Source organism: Triturus cristatus, chromosome 3_1 (genome assembly GCF_964204655.1).
Source record: "Triturus cristatus chromosome 3_1, aTriCri1.1, whole genome shotgun sequence".
Classification (NCBI taxonomy): Eukaryota; Metazoa; Chordata; class Amphibia; order Caudata; family Salamandridae; genus Triturus; species Triturus cristatus.
The window spans coordinates 1,090,382,429-1,090,398,601 of record NC_140583.1 but is presented as its reverse complement, the minus strand read 5'-3'; the positions used below and the strand labels follow the sequence as shown (position 1 = coordinate 1,090,398,601).

General features: G+C 44.9%; 1 protein-coding gene across 1 annotated transcript in view; it reads right to left on the bottom strand.

The window, feature by feature from the left end:
* The window catches only part of GRIK4 (glutamate ionotropic receptor kainate type subunit 4), a 1,510,174-nt gene that overhangs the window by 63,146 nt on the left and 1,430,855 nt on the right, over nucleotides 1-16,173 (bottom strand). Inside the window, exons 14-18 of the mRNA XM_085645965.1 lie at nucleotides 13,085-13,194; nucleotides 11,402-11,575; nucleotides 10,285-10,450; nucleotides 5,823-6,048; nucleotides 4,256-4,384 (exon numbers count right to left, since the gene is read on the bottom strand). Coding sequence (XP_085502091.1) covers nucleotides 4,256-4,384; nucleotides 5,823-6,048; nucleotides 10,285-10,450; nucleotides 11,402-11,575; nucleotides 13,085-13,194 — 805 coding nt within the window. The remainder of the gene's footprint in view (nucleotides 1-4,255; nucleotides 4,385-5,822; nucleotides 6,049-10,284; nucleotides 10,451-11,401; nucleotides 11,576-13,084; nucleotides 13,195-16,173) is intronic.

Here is a 16,173-nt window from a genome sequence, read left to right as displayed (position 1 = left end):
CAGCATCCCCGGGCTCACAATGGAAGTGCATCGGTCAAGGTCTCCGGTATATCTGTTCTTGACACAAAATTAGCTCAGGAAGCTGAGCATATGTTGCAGATGTGTGTAACTCCTCAGGTTCAACTTTATAATGTCAAGTCAGTCTTCCACTCCTCTTGACTTTTACAGTGAGCACCTTGAGCTTGATAATTAAAACATCCCTCTCAGCCTGTGTGCGCCTCTACTCAGTGTGACAGTGTGGTGTGTCGGCTAGTCTGCCAGACCCAAAGCGTCAGTGTGCCTGTGACTCAGTGTGCCTGCGTGTGATTACGTGCTTCGGTACACCCGTGTGCCTCTATGTTAGGGTGACCAGACGTCCCGGTTTTCCCCGGACGGTCCCCGTTTTTGGAGAAGTGTCCCGGTGTCCCGACACTTTTCTCCAAGTGAATGAAATGTCCCGGTTTTCGAACAGTGTCCGGGTTAAACACAGAAATGTCCCGGTTTTTCATTATTGTTCCGGTTGAATTTGCACTGCTTACGGCGTGTTCGTCACTTAGGTGAGCGCTGCAGCAGGAAGGGAAATCCTTTGAAGAGAGACACTTCTCTCTGGATATCCCTTCTCTTTGTACACACAGCACAACCTACGTCTTCGGCACAACCCTCAATTTAAAAGGCCAGGTGCACTCCATCTTGTCAGATGATCTGGTTCAATTTGTGAAATTCTGTTCATGTGGAAGATTAAAACCTCCTCTCCCCTCCACAGAGGCGCAACTAGAGCCAAATTTCGGGGGGGGCTGAGCAAAAATTTCGGGGGGGGCTGAACTTTAAGCAATAGGCAGAGTGGAGCTGCAGGGGCTCTTAGAAGGGGTGAAACAACAGCAAGGCCTCATTAACATGCAAATGGTCTTTTAAAGACCTGTGAAGTGCTCGGGTGCGGCTGCTTTTTTGCCCAGGAAGGTGTCTCATCCCGGGCTGCCAAACACGACGGGGGGGGGGGGGGGGGGGGGGGGGGCTGAAGCCCTTTGAGTTCAATGGGTGTTGCGCGCCTGCCCCTCCATGGGTTTTCAGTGCGCTTCCTTCACGTTGTCGTTTTATGCTTGGCGGCTTCTTATCTGCCACCCTTTTCATCTGATTCGGAGCTTTTATTGTGGTACTCAGTGAAGCAACTGAACTATGACCTGGTCTCTGATCGCAGCTGATGCATGAAAGGGAAATTAAAAATGTTTCCTATAGAGTAGAAGCTGTAAACAAAGTTTTTTTTTTGTTTAGCAAACGTATGCTAGTGTCATCGGCACTGAATGTAATGGAAATAGTTGAATGTATATTTTTTTGTACCTTCAATTAAATAGTAGTTTTATTATAACTGCTTGGGCGACTACTGCAGTGATGGTTGAATCTTTCAGGATAGCTAGTGTGGATTGTTTTGTTTTAAAAGGTGTTGTTGTTGTTGTTGGCTGCCTCCACTGCTCTAGAAGGAACCTGCTAGGACCAGGACCAGCCTGGCAGGGAGCTCTGGCAGGAAGGAGTTGTAGGTTCAGCAATCGCTGGCTGGGCGTAGGCTGGTGTGTAGTGCAAGCTTAGTGAGTAGGCACAGCTGCTCCTGGATCTGCTTACAGGGGTTATCATGATTTTCAGCGAAATGGGAAGTGTGGCTAAGAATATGCTGTATTTTTGATAGATTCCGAGTCCATTATTGTAAAGCCAACATATGGAAGTCTCGTTGGCAGTGTTATTTACAGGGACAGGGAAAGGCTGTGGCCTGGGAGGAGATGGATAGATTAGACCACATATGTTTAGAAGAACATCGATTATTGGCAAATAGCTGGATCTGCAGTGAGGATTTGAGGGTTGTGGTTAGGTTTACCATTTGTAAAGCCTTCTAGTCCTCCTGTTAGTCATTTAAACAAAATGCCTCTGTTCCCTTTCGGTATCAAGTTCATGAAAATCTTTGTGCATAAGATACTGGTTATAAACTGTAAAATGTGGGCATCCTCCATTTGCAGTAGCCTTAGGCCTGCTTCTGCTTGCTCACTAGTTTTTCAAATTATTTTTTTCCGCGACTCATCGTGTGTGAGGGGGGAGAGACAAGCCCCTATTACGACAAACCTATTTCCTCACAATTCTATTACATTGTCAGTTCTAGGCATATTTAACAAGTTAAACATTGCAGTTATTGCCAATTATCACTTTCAACAATGCAATTAAATACATGATGGCAAAATTGGCAGCCAGGCCACCACAAAAGTGTAAAAGTGTCCACCGTGTAATCCTTTATCAGAAATAGGGTGAGGACTTTGAGGGTCATTTGACGCTCACTGCGACACCCAGACATGAGTGACAAAAGGTGCTATTGATAGCCTATTACTGAGGGGTTTACTGCCACATTGCGCACATTAAACACAGCCATGTTTTCAGCATTATATCTTTTCCTCATGAGCATAAAAGATGCTCTTCTTGGAGAGTATGGCGCAAGGGCTCCGGATCAGGGACACGCGGTGAAGCTGTATTGTTCTGCTTCTCTATTTCTTTCTTTATTCATTGATCTCTTTATTCAATTGTTTGATGAACAAGGAAACCCAGAAATCCGGTCCGGTCAGAAACCAATTGGATTTTTTGTTTATTTGACCACAAAATGTGACCAGCTAATGGACAGTTAAAAATGTCTTTCTGAAAGTGAAATTGTACATTATTATCTACATTTAAAAACTCCCACTGTTTGTTGCATACCGGTGGAACATCCGAGGGACTGAAGGTAACGCTGCAAAACTGAAGCAGCAGCAGTACTAGATCCCTGCATATGTTATAGAATCCAGGATAAATGAAATATGCAGCTACTCATTTTAGTAGTATCCCAATATAGCAGAGCAAATAAATATGCATTTTTATATTTTGCAAGTCTGTTCGATCAAGGCCTTGAAATGAATTACCATTTTATGTCAGACCTAGGAGCTGATATAAAAAGTCCTTTCACAAATTGCTCCTGGAGCAGACCACAGTGAATATGATCACCGAAAAAAAGGCAAACGTTTAATAAAAAATTGTTTGAGCCCTCTGAGATCAACAATTAACTGCACTGAATGTAGGGGGAGGGCTTTACGGGGAGGAGTATTCTACAAACAGCAGTATCTGATTTTTACGACTACAGTATGTATATCAAACTCGATAGCGATGCACTCGTTCACTTCCTCGCGGCAAAAACATGAGAGCACGAACTCCTCTTCAATTGTGCGATTTTCTTTACTGTTCACAGTTAACAGTCATAATATATATATATAAATATATATATATATATATATAAATAAAGGTACTCCGTAGATGAGCCGCAGTTGTATCTTCACCACTGTAACAGAATACACGGACACGGACCCAATAAATAAGTGCTAATTATTTTATTTTGTGAAGTTTTGCCGCCATATATATATACTTATTTAATTAGAAAACATACTTGGAATTTCAAGGCAAGGGTGGTCACCAACTATAGCAAATGTTGAGGCAAAGTCTGTTTAAATGGAATTAATGGTTAATGCTAATAAAATACCTCTGATTTTTCGTCTGTAATGCTTCATCTCGGTCTGTGGAGGGAGCTGTCATTGCAGTCCTTTTTCTATGTCTATGACAGCTGTCAAATAGTCCTACTTTTATGTTGATGGTGACTGCAAACAGTAGTCCTACTTCTATGTCTATGACCTGTCCCCGTTTTTTGTTTTGAGAATCTGGTCACCCTACTCTATGTATTAGTGTGTCTGTCTTACGAGGTGTGTGTTTCTCAGCGTGTGCATCCATGTGTGCCCGTTTGTAGTGCGGTTTCTATGTATGTCTGTATGCAGGGGTCATTGTCATTTACAACGCCATTACTTCACGAAGGGAAAAAAAAAAACCAATAACATTTTCAATGCCAATAGCTCAAAACAATGTCATTGCGAGACCTATTGCATTGCTTGTTTTAATAGGTAGCACTTCCAATTGTTTTAGACTGTTCATTGGTGGTGCCACGATGTCAAAACGTCCACTCATGCATGTAGTAATGTGTATTTATGTGTCACATGTCTGTAAGTACATATGTCGAAATCCACACTGGTATATTGTGCATGTTGTACCATGGGCAAGGCAGACGGGTATTTCTATGCACACCACATGATGTCACAAACATGCACATGCGCACAGGGATGTTGGCACTGATGCATCATTTCACTATGTCTACTAATGGCAGCACGGGTAATTTGACACCTCTGCACGTGTAGTCAGGAACCAGGAAGGACAGCCATTTTATGCTTACCTTTCGCTCTATGATCCTCTTCCTTTGGGCACTTTCCACCTTCCCACCACTTGCGCTTCAGAATCTCCAGACGATTGTTTTCCTGCAGTTGGAGAATCGCCAAGTCGATCTCATCTCGGAAGGGGGAGCCTGTATCGAAAGAGGAAGTGTTAATAAACTATTTTCATCCACCTACAATCTAGCGCGCCCAGGAGCCTCAAGGACTAGGAGAAAGTCCCCACCCCACATTTCAAGACACGCCACCGTCAGTCTTCCAAAAGTTCGAGAACCTTCGAAGCACTCTAATCACCTCATTTTCAGACTCTGCAGCTTATTTTAAAAGTGAGGTATTTGCTAAAAAGCTGGTGGGGCTGGTACAGAGTCATTCATGCAACTCCCCCCACGAAGGAAACATCGATTCATTATCCTGCATTTTCACTTTAAACATTTTAAATCCTTTTAGGAAACATTCAGAACACACAAAGCACACATTCTTGCATTGAGTCACTCATTTGGGCTCCGCCGCACCCGACAGCTAACCTCACCATTTCTGTTGTGCAAGAGAGCACACCCACATCAGTGATATCAGCTGCACATCTATTTCTCATTCCATAGATACCCACGAACATTTTGTGTACTAACAGGCATCCGTCAACATTTAGATGGCTATGAAACAAGGTCCGGCTTAAGGACCACAGTGCAGTCATTAATAAACCATTATTGCCCCATGCTGTGGGTGCTTGCAATGATAAACATCATGTTTGAAGCCATTTACTGCTATTTGCCCATCCCGCAGCAATGGGTCCAAGGTGACAACAGTTAATAAGAAGAAGGGCCATAAACAGCTATTAACGCCTGGCAGCAGATGGGCAATGAGGCTACCTGCCACTGGGCCTAGCACGCGGAAAACCAACCAGTTAGTGCCTGGAATCTGAGCATTCTATTGGAGTCAATCTAAACATTCCAAGCAGATTGATAACATTGTTATTCTGGTCTACTGTAATGCTTTTTTGCATCTGTCTCCCAATAATCTGACCACCAACCCCAGACACTCATGCCAGCTTAGCTTGATCTTTTTCTGCTAACTGGTTGCCAGACTAAGACGCATATTTAAAGTGGCTACATAATACTCTAATTACATTTTGGAGAAGTGTCACTGTCTAGAAAGTGGTGTTCCCCTAGTTCATGTCCCAAGATAAGTATCAAATCATCCTAGGGCAACCAAATATTGTCTTAGGCTACCATTACCGGTTCTACCCATAGGCTGACCTTCGGCAAACTACCAATCTAGTGGCTACCGAAGGGGAATGTGTGCAGAAACACTTCTGTAGTATCCAATCTGGGTAAGAAGACAAACACTTATGCATTCCAGAAAACCCTCAAGTTTGTTCCTCATTGAATACTGGCCTGAAATATCAATGGGGTAATACCCCAGTAAAAAGATTGAAATGTGATGGTGCCACCTAGGAGTGTGCGATGCATGTATACATCAAAAGATTCTGCATGTCAATCAGCACAACTGGTGGCGAGAAAGTCATGCACCAATGTGTGTCGGTCTGTGCTCATCTGAAGGGGGTCTGCTGCATACCTACTGGCATGCCGATTCCGTAGCCCTTGGTATCCAGCAGCCCTCCAACCTGCGTGAGGTTGCAGTTTCGCTGTCTGTAGTACTCATTCATAGTCGATTCCAGCAGGAATGCGTAGTTGGAGTTTAGGACCCGTGCAATCCCTTCCTCTGTGCTCTTCACAAAGACGCTAGGCTGCTTGGAGTACATGTAGTTCCACATGCGCTGGTAGGTCTGGTAACGGGAGTTCTGCAACACAGAAAAAGAGAAGCACTCGTCAAACCCACAGCGACTGGATCAATGCCTGGTTGGGTGGCGGGACCTGAATTTGGGACTTTGACAACCTCAACAGTACAGGCCTGTGGGAGAGGTGCTTCAAAATGTAAATTACCACAATCAGAAAGATCTTGCATAGACTGTGATCTACTCAGAGGGAGACACTGGAGTAATGTGAGCAGGGAATACTTGGACAAGAGTGTTTGGCCAGGTTTGCTTTGTGAGGCATGAACTTCCATGTAGGGGTGGGTGAAGAATTCCATTCCGCCAGTGGAGTTTGCTGAGTTCTGCCCACTTCGCTCGGAGTTCCGGAAAACTCTGCAAAGTGATGTGGAGTTGAGTCACTTTAAGTTGGCAAGTGCTCATGAGAAACAGATCGTGTGCTAGACCTCCTCTCGGTGGGATTTCACAGTGCGGGTCGTGACTGCTCGCGTTGAGAAATCTGCCACTCGCGTTGAGGAAGCTGCTGCTCGGGCAGAATGTCTACTTGAGCGGAAGAAAGCAGCAGCACCCTCTGGCACGATGAGTAGTGCCATTTACACTGATTTTACAGCTCTAGACAAACTCCCGGCACTAAAAAGCAGTGCGAGCAGTGCAACTTCACAGACCCCGTCGCTGGCGGAACTCCACGGAGTGCAGCAGAGTTTTTCCAGCACTTCACGGAGTTCCGCAGAGTAAAACTCCGCGAACTTCGCCCAGGCTTACTTCCATGCTGTGTATTTTTATGTATAGGAAGCTGGCTTAGCAGACCTATATTGTGAAGAGTATCCCTTGCTATCGCAGCTCTGGATTCTCATACCTTTGGTTAGTGTGCCCATGCAAGCTATGTCGCATGTACTCAAATACAACATCATACTGTGCCCATATTTCTCAGGCTGCATCTTTCCAAATATCTTTTGATGTGGCACTGCTAACCCTAGAGTTTGTTTTACGAATGGAGGTTTTTATTTAGTTTAGTTCTCTGGCATTCCTGTTGGAAGTAGAAGCATGCATTGACAATAACTCACCTGGGACATACTAAAAGGAAATGTGCATGGACTTTAGGCCAACAGCAAAAAACAGACAGAATTGCTGCAATGTTTAACATGTTGAGTCAAAGAGCTTTTCAGTTAAAACATAATGATGTTCCATTGAACATTTTACATGTTGCCTTTAATAGCATTAAAAAACATAGTCGTATGGCCACCAGGCACAACTTTCTGACGCGTGAAGAATTGACAGCCTTGGCAAGGCACGTACCAGACAAGTGGAAAGTGGGCAGAAGAAACAAACATAGACACTTGACTTCTCTGCAGTGATGAACAAAGCGTAACAAGGATCAATAAAAGCTGCCATAGAAACAGCTTTCATGGCGCACAGTGTATTGACAACGCTAACCATAAATCAAGAGAGTTGATCAAAACCAACTCACGATTTCATGTTATAAACTTACATTGCCTTCTAAGTCATTGAAGTGGATGAAAGATTCAAAGAAGTACAAAACGAGCCCAATACAAAAGCCGAAAACATAAAGCATCAATACCAGTCAAGTCAAACTCATGTCGCTGAAAGCCAGATACCTGATAGATGTTTGCGATAGCTACAATATCCTTTTTCATTCAATCAATCTCAATTGAATTTATTTGCAAAGCTAGCACGCACCCTGAAAATGTGACATGGATCTTACCATCTGGATCTACATATGACAACCATATCTAAATCCTTAAGACCTCAAATAGGTAAAGAAACAGACACTCTCATCCTAAAGTGTCAGCTCATAAACCTTCTCTCCTCTCAGAGTAGGAGCGAACATCTGGCTCCCTTGTCTCCAGGCGGCTACCATAAGTTACCTGATAGGGGCCACAAACACTCTTTTGACATTATCGTGACTAAGTACTTCAGTCTGCCTTTCATAAGCAGAATAAATGTCCCATTATGTGGTTTATTTAAATGACGCGATCTGCAACCCCAAAATAATATCTACCATCAGGTGTCGAATGTACCACACATTTTGAGGCGGATTAGAAAAAGATGCACTCAAAAAACTGCGAGTGAAGTTGAATAAGGATAATATACTCGACTTGTACACTCAGGGCTAAAGGAGCTTTAAAGATCCATAAAACATGGCCTTATTTTTCATTTTGGGTCCGATTTGACTTTTAGGTTTCTTGAGAATGGTGTTATATGTCAATATGACCTTAATATTCCTGTGGCTTCAACCTCATTCCACATGGCAGAAAACATCTACCTGAGAGTCATAAGGCAAACTGAGGAGAGTGCCATGAATGTGCCTGTTCCTCCTCATCTTCACTTCCGGTCCCTTGACAAGTCAAGGCTTTAGCTGTCATCACTGCAACAGACTCTAGGGCCCTGAGCCCCTTACTCTGAGGGGTCCATGTGTTTAAGGAGCCCATCACACCCCAATTAATACTTGCTTTTACTACCTAGCCCAGGGGATAGTCCTATTTTCCTTTCTTTGGCCAGGGCTCTTTGAACCGTTGCTACGCTGTCCGCTACTTCTTATGTCTTTAACTCTGATCTTCCTCGGACTCTTCTCCTTCCCATGTTACTTCTCTCATCTCCTTGTCATAGCGGCTCTCCAGCTTTCCACCTGCTGTCACGGTCTGTCAGTCCCTTAACAGTCATTGGCTCCCAGTTTGTCACCAGTCCTGCAACCCTGTTGTGTCACACAGACTCCATTTTGGAATGGGGAGGTCCTGAAACCCCTTGTCATTCTCTTTCGCTAAAACCTGCTCTGCTGACATCACCTAGTCTCCCAACTGCCCACCCGCAGTCTCTGCCCCCTCCTTGTCTGAAGCTCTATCACCTCCTCTGCTTGCTTTACCTTAGCTTCCTTGCCATAACACTCCCACCCGGGGCGTCATGTCATGGAGCCCGCAGTTATCACATACATGCGTGACCAGTAAAAAGGAAACACAGGCCAGCAGGCGCTTATGTAGACAACTAAGAGGGAGCATCTACTGCTTGTATAAAGTCATTCAGCATCCCGGAAGATGATGTTATGCTGCAGAGCCATGATACAGTGGTCAGAGAGAGATATGGGCATGTCAAGATAAGCCTCCTTTCTGTTTGAATGCAGGCTCAAATTAATTAGTGCAGAGAAATGCCCTGCCCGCTCACTGGGGCTTGATGACCATGGGCCATCCTGCAATTTATGTTTACAAACAAGCAGCCTCTGAGTGACATTCTAGTGCAGAGTTTTACATTGGCGCAGATGGTCCCCAAGTATACACTAGCCTCTTTTGAGACAACATTCATCACTCTAACATTGTTGACCCAAGTTGTGTTAGCATTCCATTGGGAATGTGTTGAACCGGCAAGGGCGAGCATCCTCGCCCACCAGCCTGTGGCATTTAACCCCTTCCCCGCTCATGACGGAACCACTCCGTCATGAGCCACGGTTGCGCTGCGCTCATGACGGAGTGGTTCCGTCATGCTACGGCCGTTGGCGGCCGCTCCGCCCACGTGGCGCTAATTCCCCGCCTGTGCGGGCAATTAGCGCAGTGGGCGGAGACGTGACGGAACCACTCCGTCATGGGCACAGCTCAACCGTGGCTCGTGACGGAGCGGTTCCGTCACGAGCACCGCGCCACCGCGCTGCCCCCAAACCCCCCCCAGCACCGCGGCGGAATTCCTGCCGCGGCGAAGGGGTTAAGAACTCCAAAGAGTAGTACAAATGAGTGCGGGTGGACTGCCCTTCGGAGTTAGGCCAACACTGATTTTCAACTATGTAGTCCCTGTCTGAAATGGCACTGCAAACGAAAAAATGAAATGGAATGGAATGCTACTTACAGCATTTCAGTGGCTATGATTTATTCACACCTTATATCTATCACATTATGTTCTTTTGTGATCACTTTATGGCACAGCCCAAGGCATTTCCCATTCATTGCTTATTTAGTCATTTTATAGAAGCTAGAACACCACTTTTGATGACTTCTGGTTGATGGAAGTCCTGAATGAGATATTCAGGAAGTCTTGAATGAGACGCTAATTTGGAATGTGAGAGGCGTTTATGTGAAGTGTAGCTTTTTTGAATGTTGAGCAGTCATGACTCTTCCTGAGTAATTCTCACTTTTCAAAAACTTATATTTCAACCCCCTTTAAGGAGTTTCTGGCATTTTCCCTACTGGCCAGACAGAGAAAGGTAGAGCACCAACGGCATTCTCAACCAGCCGAGCAACCCCTAAAAACCACCACATCATTTACTTGGAAGAAGGTCATGCTGGAGCCCCCATGAATGGTCCCATACTCGATCGCCGTCTGATCCGCCAAGTCGTCCACTGACTCGATGGGCACATCCATACGCTGGACTGTCAGGAAGGCCGCCAGGTTGGCTGTGTAGGAGGATATGATGATCAGGGTGAAGGCCCACCTGTGAAGAGACGGAGAGCAACGCATAACATAGCGCATACACCTGTCACCTGCCTGTGTCTTAGCGCCCCTAAAGAATTGGACCTCAATCATAATGGGATAAAGTGATTTGTCTGGACTCAGCTTTTAGTCAAAAGAGGGAATATGACTTGTAAACTTGGTTGCCATGGTCAGCAGCAATCATACTAACACCATCCTTATAATACGGTAGAAGGAAATTACATGGTACTGACCCAGAGCTGCAAGAAAGACATAAGCCTAGACATGGAGTTAGGGCTGTATTACATGTTTTTACTGCCCTTGGTGAAAATGTCCATGTACACCTAAGCGCACCGCCCTTTACGTGGCACACGGACACATAACTGTGATAAACAAATGCAGTGCCCTTTTTATATTTTGTATATACCTTATATCTCTTCCACATTGAAAATAATAAGTGCTCTTAGCACTCACTCAAGGTGAAATCATTTTAAAAGAAGCTACAATTGACCGTGCTTAGCAAATTTAAAAGGTACACTTTTTATTGCCGCTGATGGGGAGTGATGGGCACTGCCTTTAGTGCGCATGAGAGTTCGGCCGGACGTCCGAGGCCGGGTAAACCATCATGAGCACTGAAGCTCTCTCCAACCCAGCTGCGTTGCCGGGTCGGAGAGAGCAGGCACTGGCTCCCAGTCTCCCAGGGAGCACAAATTGAGGGCGCTCAGGCCAATCCTGATGCTGCTCTTATGCTGTGAGAGCAGCGTCAGGATTGGCTGCAGAGCAGGCTGGGAGCCTGAGCCTGCAATGGAGCCAGAAGAGGGACGACGCAGCGATGGGGTGGTATTCCAGTAAGTGTTTTTCCTTAATTTGTTTTTTGTTTTGGCCACCCCCACTTCCTCCCGCCCCGCCACTTTCCCCCAACACCAGCCACGACTGAATGCAGGGACACAACAGAATTTAATTAGCTCCTTACCAGACACCACTGACACATCGCGTGGATAGAGCACGTGGCGCGATTGTGGATCCCTGCTGCATGAAGCCTCCGACTGGGAACCAAAGGCTGTTCCCCAGCGAGTACTGGTTTACCACCAGGTTACACCGGCCCTGTGCACAGGGGTGAGGGCTGTACCACTCATATGGTGTTAACCTGGCAACACAAGAACAAGCAGTCAGAGAGCTAGAGCCTTGTACATCAAGCCCAAAGTATGCAAACAGCAGACAATTTAACTGAACAACTAAATGAAATCGACTGGAGCAAACTAAACACAGTGGCCCTGATTGCATAGATTGAGGAGCAACACAAAAAAATGATTTATGTATTCATTTTGTTGTGCATTATTATGGTATGTTTGGTTATACCTCACTTGGTTTTATCTGGTGTGGGACAGCCAAACACAATGAGGCTATGGCTGCTGCAGCAGCAGTGAAGCCTCATTCCATATGTTTAATTTCTAGCAGAGGGGGCAGTGTAAGATTCTCTGCTAGAAAAAAACCTTCCCGTTACCTCCTATTCTCCCCTACCCCTCCCTCACTTCTACACCCCACCCATGGGCTTGCACATACATTTACCACCTGCTCATAGCAGGTGGTAAATATATGCTGTAAAAGTGATTGAAATAGTGGATTCTGTGTGGTTTTACAACCGAGAAATCGGTCCCACATGGTTATTTCTCATTCCATTGGGTTTTACTCATAATTGCATGTTACTGAGGTGATTTTATAGGCGGAACCAGTAAAACTGCATGTGGTTTCATGTGGTTTAACTGCAGACCCAGTACTGTGCAATTCTAAATCAGGGGCATAGCCCTCTATAAATTGTTGGACAGTTTACTTGGAAGTCAGGCAACTCAGTGTGGCAAGTCAAGTTACTGTGCTGTGTTGCATGAAAGGGAGTGAGCAGAAAAGTGCCATATCTACTGGGATATGGAGCCCTTGAGCTATCTCCCTGCGCGGACACACGTGACATTGTCTAGCGCCAATGCAGGGATCCATGCCTGGTCAGTTTTCACTGCCCATCACCTCCAGGAAAACCCTGACTGAAGGGGTAGTGAAAACTGTCTAATGTTCCTCTCGCCATCGGCGATAACTCCCATGGCAAGGGTTTTTTTTTTAAACAAACAAAAAAAACACAAGTTTGATGAACAGCTCTGTCATGATGACGGAGCCATGTGTCAAACTTAAAAAAGCACTGACAAGAACCGCTGTAAGCACGATGCCTGACAAAGCTTTAGAAATGACTGCCGTCTTTGCAGTCGTTTCTAAATTTGGTGGGCAGGAACTCTGTCAGAGTGACGGAGGGGTTAACCGTCGCCCTGATGGTGTAAATTCCGTCCGTCAAAATCCAAGCCACACCCCCTAAATTACAATCTTTGATGTAAAAGCTCAATTGGCTGGTGGAAATAGCTTGTGTTTTTTAACTTGCTAGACGTAGCCTACTGTTTGTGTAAAACAACTTAGTGCCTCAATTAACATGGTCAGCTCTGGGTAGAATTTAAAAGTAAATGTAACAAATTAAATCTAAGGACAGCAGGATAGTCGGACAGGGGCGTTGTGGACGTCTTTCTTTTGTCCTTTGGATTCATTTTCTGCATTTCATGTAGTTCCTACACTTGGACACTTGATGGCGAGAAAGGCCAAGAAACCAGAAGTCCATTACCTTGCCACTAAGAAAAGCACACAGCTGACGGCTAGGTAGGCCAGCAGCATGAACAGCCACACACCAGGGGAGAATGGGTCCAGGAAGGAGAAGTATCCAGGTTTGCGACCCTAAAAAAACATACAAACGCATTATTTAATATTTCATGTATGCAGGTGATTTTCGGAGCGCGAACAAGACTCCGAGGGTACTCTGAGCGCTGTACAAAAAATCAATTTACAAGCACAGAGATAACAAGAGACATGATTATTATATGCACATGAAAAATGATTATACATACTCATTACACATTAAGTATTCTTTGAACACCACATATGTTTGCTTGCAATAGGTTATGAGGGAGGGCGGTGTCCGAAGCACGGATATGGATGAAAATCCAAACAGCAATGGCTACAAGGCTGTGGTGGTAACATTGGAACGGAAGCTAGAATTCTAATCCTGAATTCCCTCCTCACAACAATGTGTGATCCTGGGAAAGCCGCTCTTAATTTCCCTCTGCTTACATTTCATCTTCTGAGAAAACTGAGCATTTAGAAGACCGCTAAATGGTGGTCTTTAAAACTATGAAAAACATATTTGATATTTACCTAATAGTGGCGCGGGCCTACCCATAAAGGTCAGTTGCTTTTCTTGAATTTCGGGACTGTGAAGCGATCCGTTGTCATGGATACCAAATTCTATGGCGCCCTGGTAAGATTTTAGATTTTCTGCTAGGAGGCTGTTTGAACTATGCTAGTGGGCCATTGTTCAGCCCTAACAACCACGGACTGCCTGCACAGACCCAACAAAAGGGAGTAGTACGATGAAAGTACGTGTTTTTGGATATCACTGGCACTGCAACACCATACAATAAACAATAAAAAATACAATCAAATTTATAAAGCGCATGGCTGCATCCAAAGAGGCGTCCCGGCGCTAGCGGCTTAAAAGTGGAACAGGCAACTAACTAATCAAACCAAAGGACAGGAGGGCTGTACATCAAAGATATGAGTCTTCAGAAGCTCACAAAATACGAGTTCACTAGGCGCGAAGAGTCTAAGGCAATGAGTTCCAGAGTTTGGCGGTCAGGAAGGAAAAGCAGCGACCACCTCTTCTCACCTTGTGGACCTTGGGAACACGTAAAAGTTTTTGTCCATTGGAGCGCAGTGATCTCCCCTGTTGGTAGGGATGCAGCCTACTTCTTAAATATAAAGGATCTTTTGGTTAGCAAGCTCTGAAAGGGAACATTTGAGCTTTGAATTTGACGTGGCTAACAGTGGGCAGCCATTGGAGGCCGCGACAGATGAGCGAGTCGGCATCTGCAGGATCAACCTGTCTGAAGGATCTGCAGGTGGTATAGCAGGTGTGGTGGTAGACCTAAATAAAGGCTACTCGCATACGCTAGCTTTGAGGTTACCAGGGCATGAATGACAGATTTACAATTTTCCTCAGGAATCAACTGGCTGAGACCCCTACCCAAGCATCCCGACAGACTGCATCACGTGGGCCATTCCTAGGAAAAGAAATGCAATGACTGGGGTGGAGTTCCCTAAAGAATGACAAAACATCCCAGCCAGTCCCTCATCTTGGATGGATATCCTAGGGCTGTCTCGCTATTCAGTATTTATAAGTTTCATATGACTTGGGAACTAAACACAGAAGCTCTGCGCCCTTACAGCCACTCCCCATAAATAAATGCTTGCTCCAATACTGATGCCCACAACAAAATGGGCACCCTAGCTCGCCCCCCCCCCCAGTTTCCTTGTCTAAAAATAAAATCAAACCAAAAAAAGTATTTTATTGCTTCTAATCTCATTTAATCCCACCTCCCTATTAGGGAGACCACCTGACTCCAGGTCTATACAGACACTGTTTCCGGTCCTGGACTTTTGTTTGTTAGCCTAATGCATTCTGGGTGCTTGAGTTTTGCTTTACTTTCATTGAACAAATCTGACTAATACCTGTAATCAATGATTTGTGGGTTAAAAGCTCAGGGCTAGAGACAGTGTCTATAATGACCCAGAGTCAATTGGTCACCCCTCACCTTCTATGTTAAAACTCAGAATTGTTAATGTGGGTTTCTCCCTCTCGAGTTATTACCACCCCAAAGTATCCTGGATGCCAGTGATGAAGGAAATTAGCTTTATAGTGAAAAAGGGATTAAACTCTTTTGTTACCTTGGTCATGCCTGGCAATATATTGGCACGGTGCCAAAGACAACCTGAAGAATTACTTTTTGATATTGTATTAATAACTCTTTTTTGCTATCTGATTAAGTTTCCTAAGGCACAACACCTGAAAAGTGTAACCGCATGGAAGTAAAGAAAGGGCTTTTGACAGGGTCACTGCGTATTCTCACCGAGAAGCAGCTGGAATCAATTAGAATTTTGGTGTCTTTTGACCCCACGTGGACGTGTGTGCTTTGACGACAGAGTCCCGATGCGCTATTGTTTCTCCAGCCTTAGCAAAGTCATCAGATGCAGGGACAGGGCAGTTCGGTGTTGTTAATCGTTCATCCTTTCTTTCCTTGATTGGTCAAATACAAGATCCTTCCAACAACAAAAGAGATGCTGAGGTGGCCCATGGACATAGGTGCCACTATGATGACTGCACACCTCCTGCTCGCATCTTCTCTTTAAAGATTCCAAATGACTCAATGGATGGAATGTAATTACCCTCTGACGTGGGGCATAAAGCTTAATAACATAAATTACCAGATGAGTAAACACAAATTAGGTAAATAAGAAACAATTGAGGCATTAAAAACCTCCTTCAGTCAGATATTGCCGTTCCCTTAGAGAGCCCTAGGTCAGACTTCACGCCACAAAGCTTCTAAGGAGGAAGTGTGTCCCCTACCTGATATCAGAGCTTGCCAAAGCGACCCCACTTTTTATATCATAGCTCCCCTCTCATCTCACTTCTGAGAAGATAGGGCATCCATCTATTTCCAAAGCCACACAGCCACAGGCCTCACCTTACAACTGTCAGAAGAGGGCAGAGGTCGAAGTGGATGGGAACTATTAGCTTTTTGTAAACATTATTCATGTCCTTTTACTTAAAGAAATGTCACAGAACTGTTAACCTTGACTTTAATATGCTAGAGACTGAAA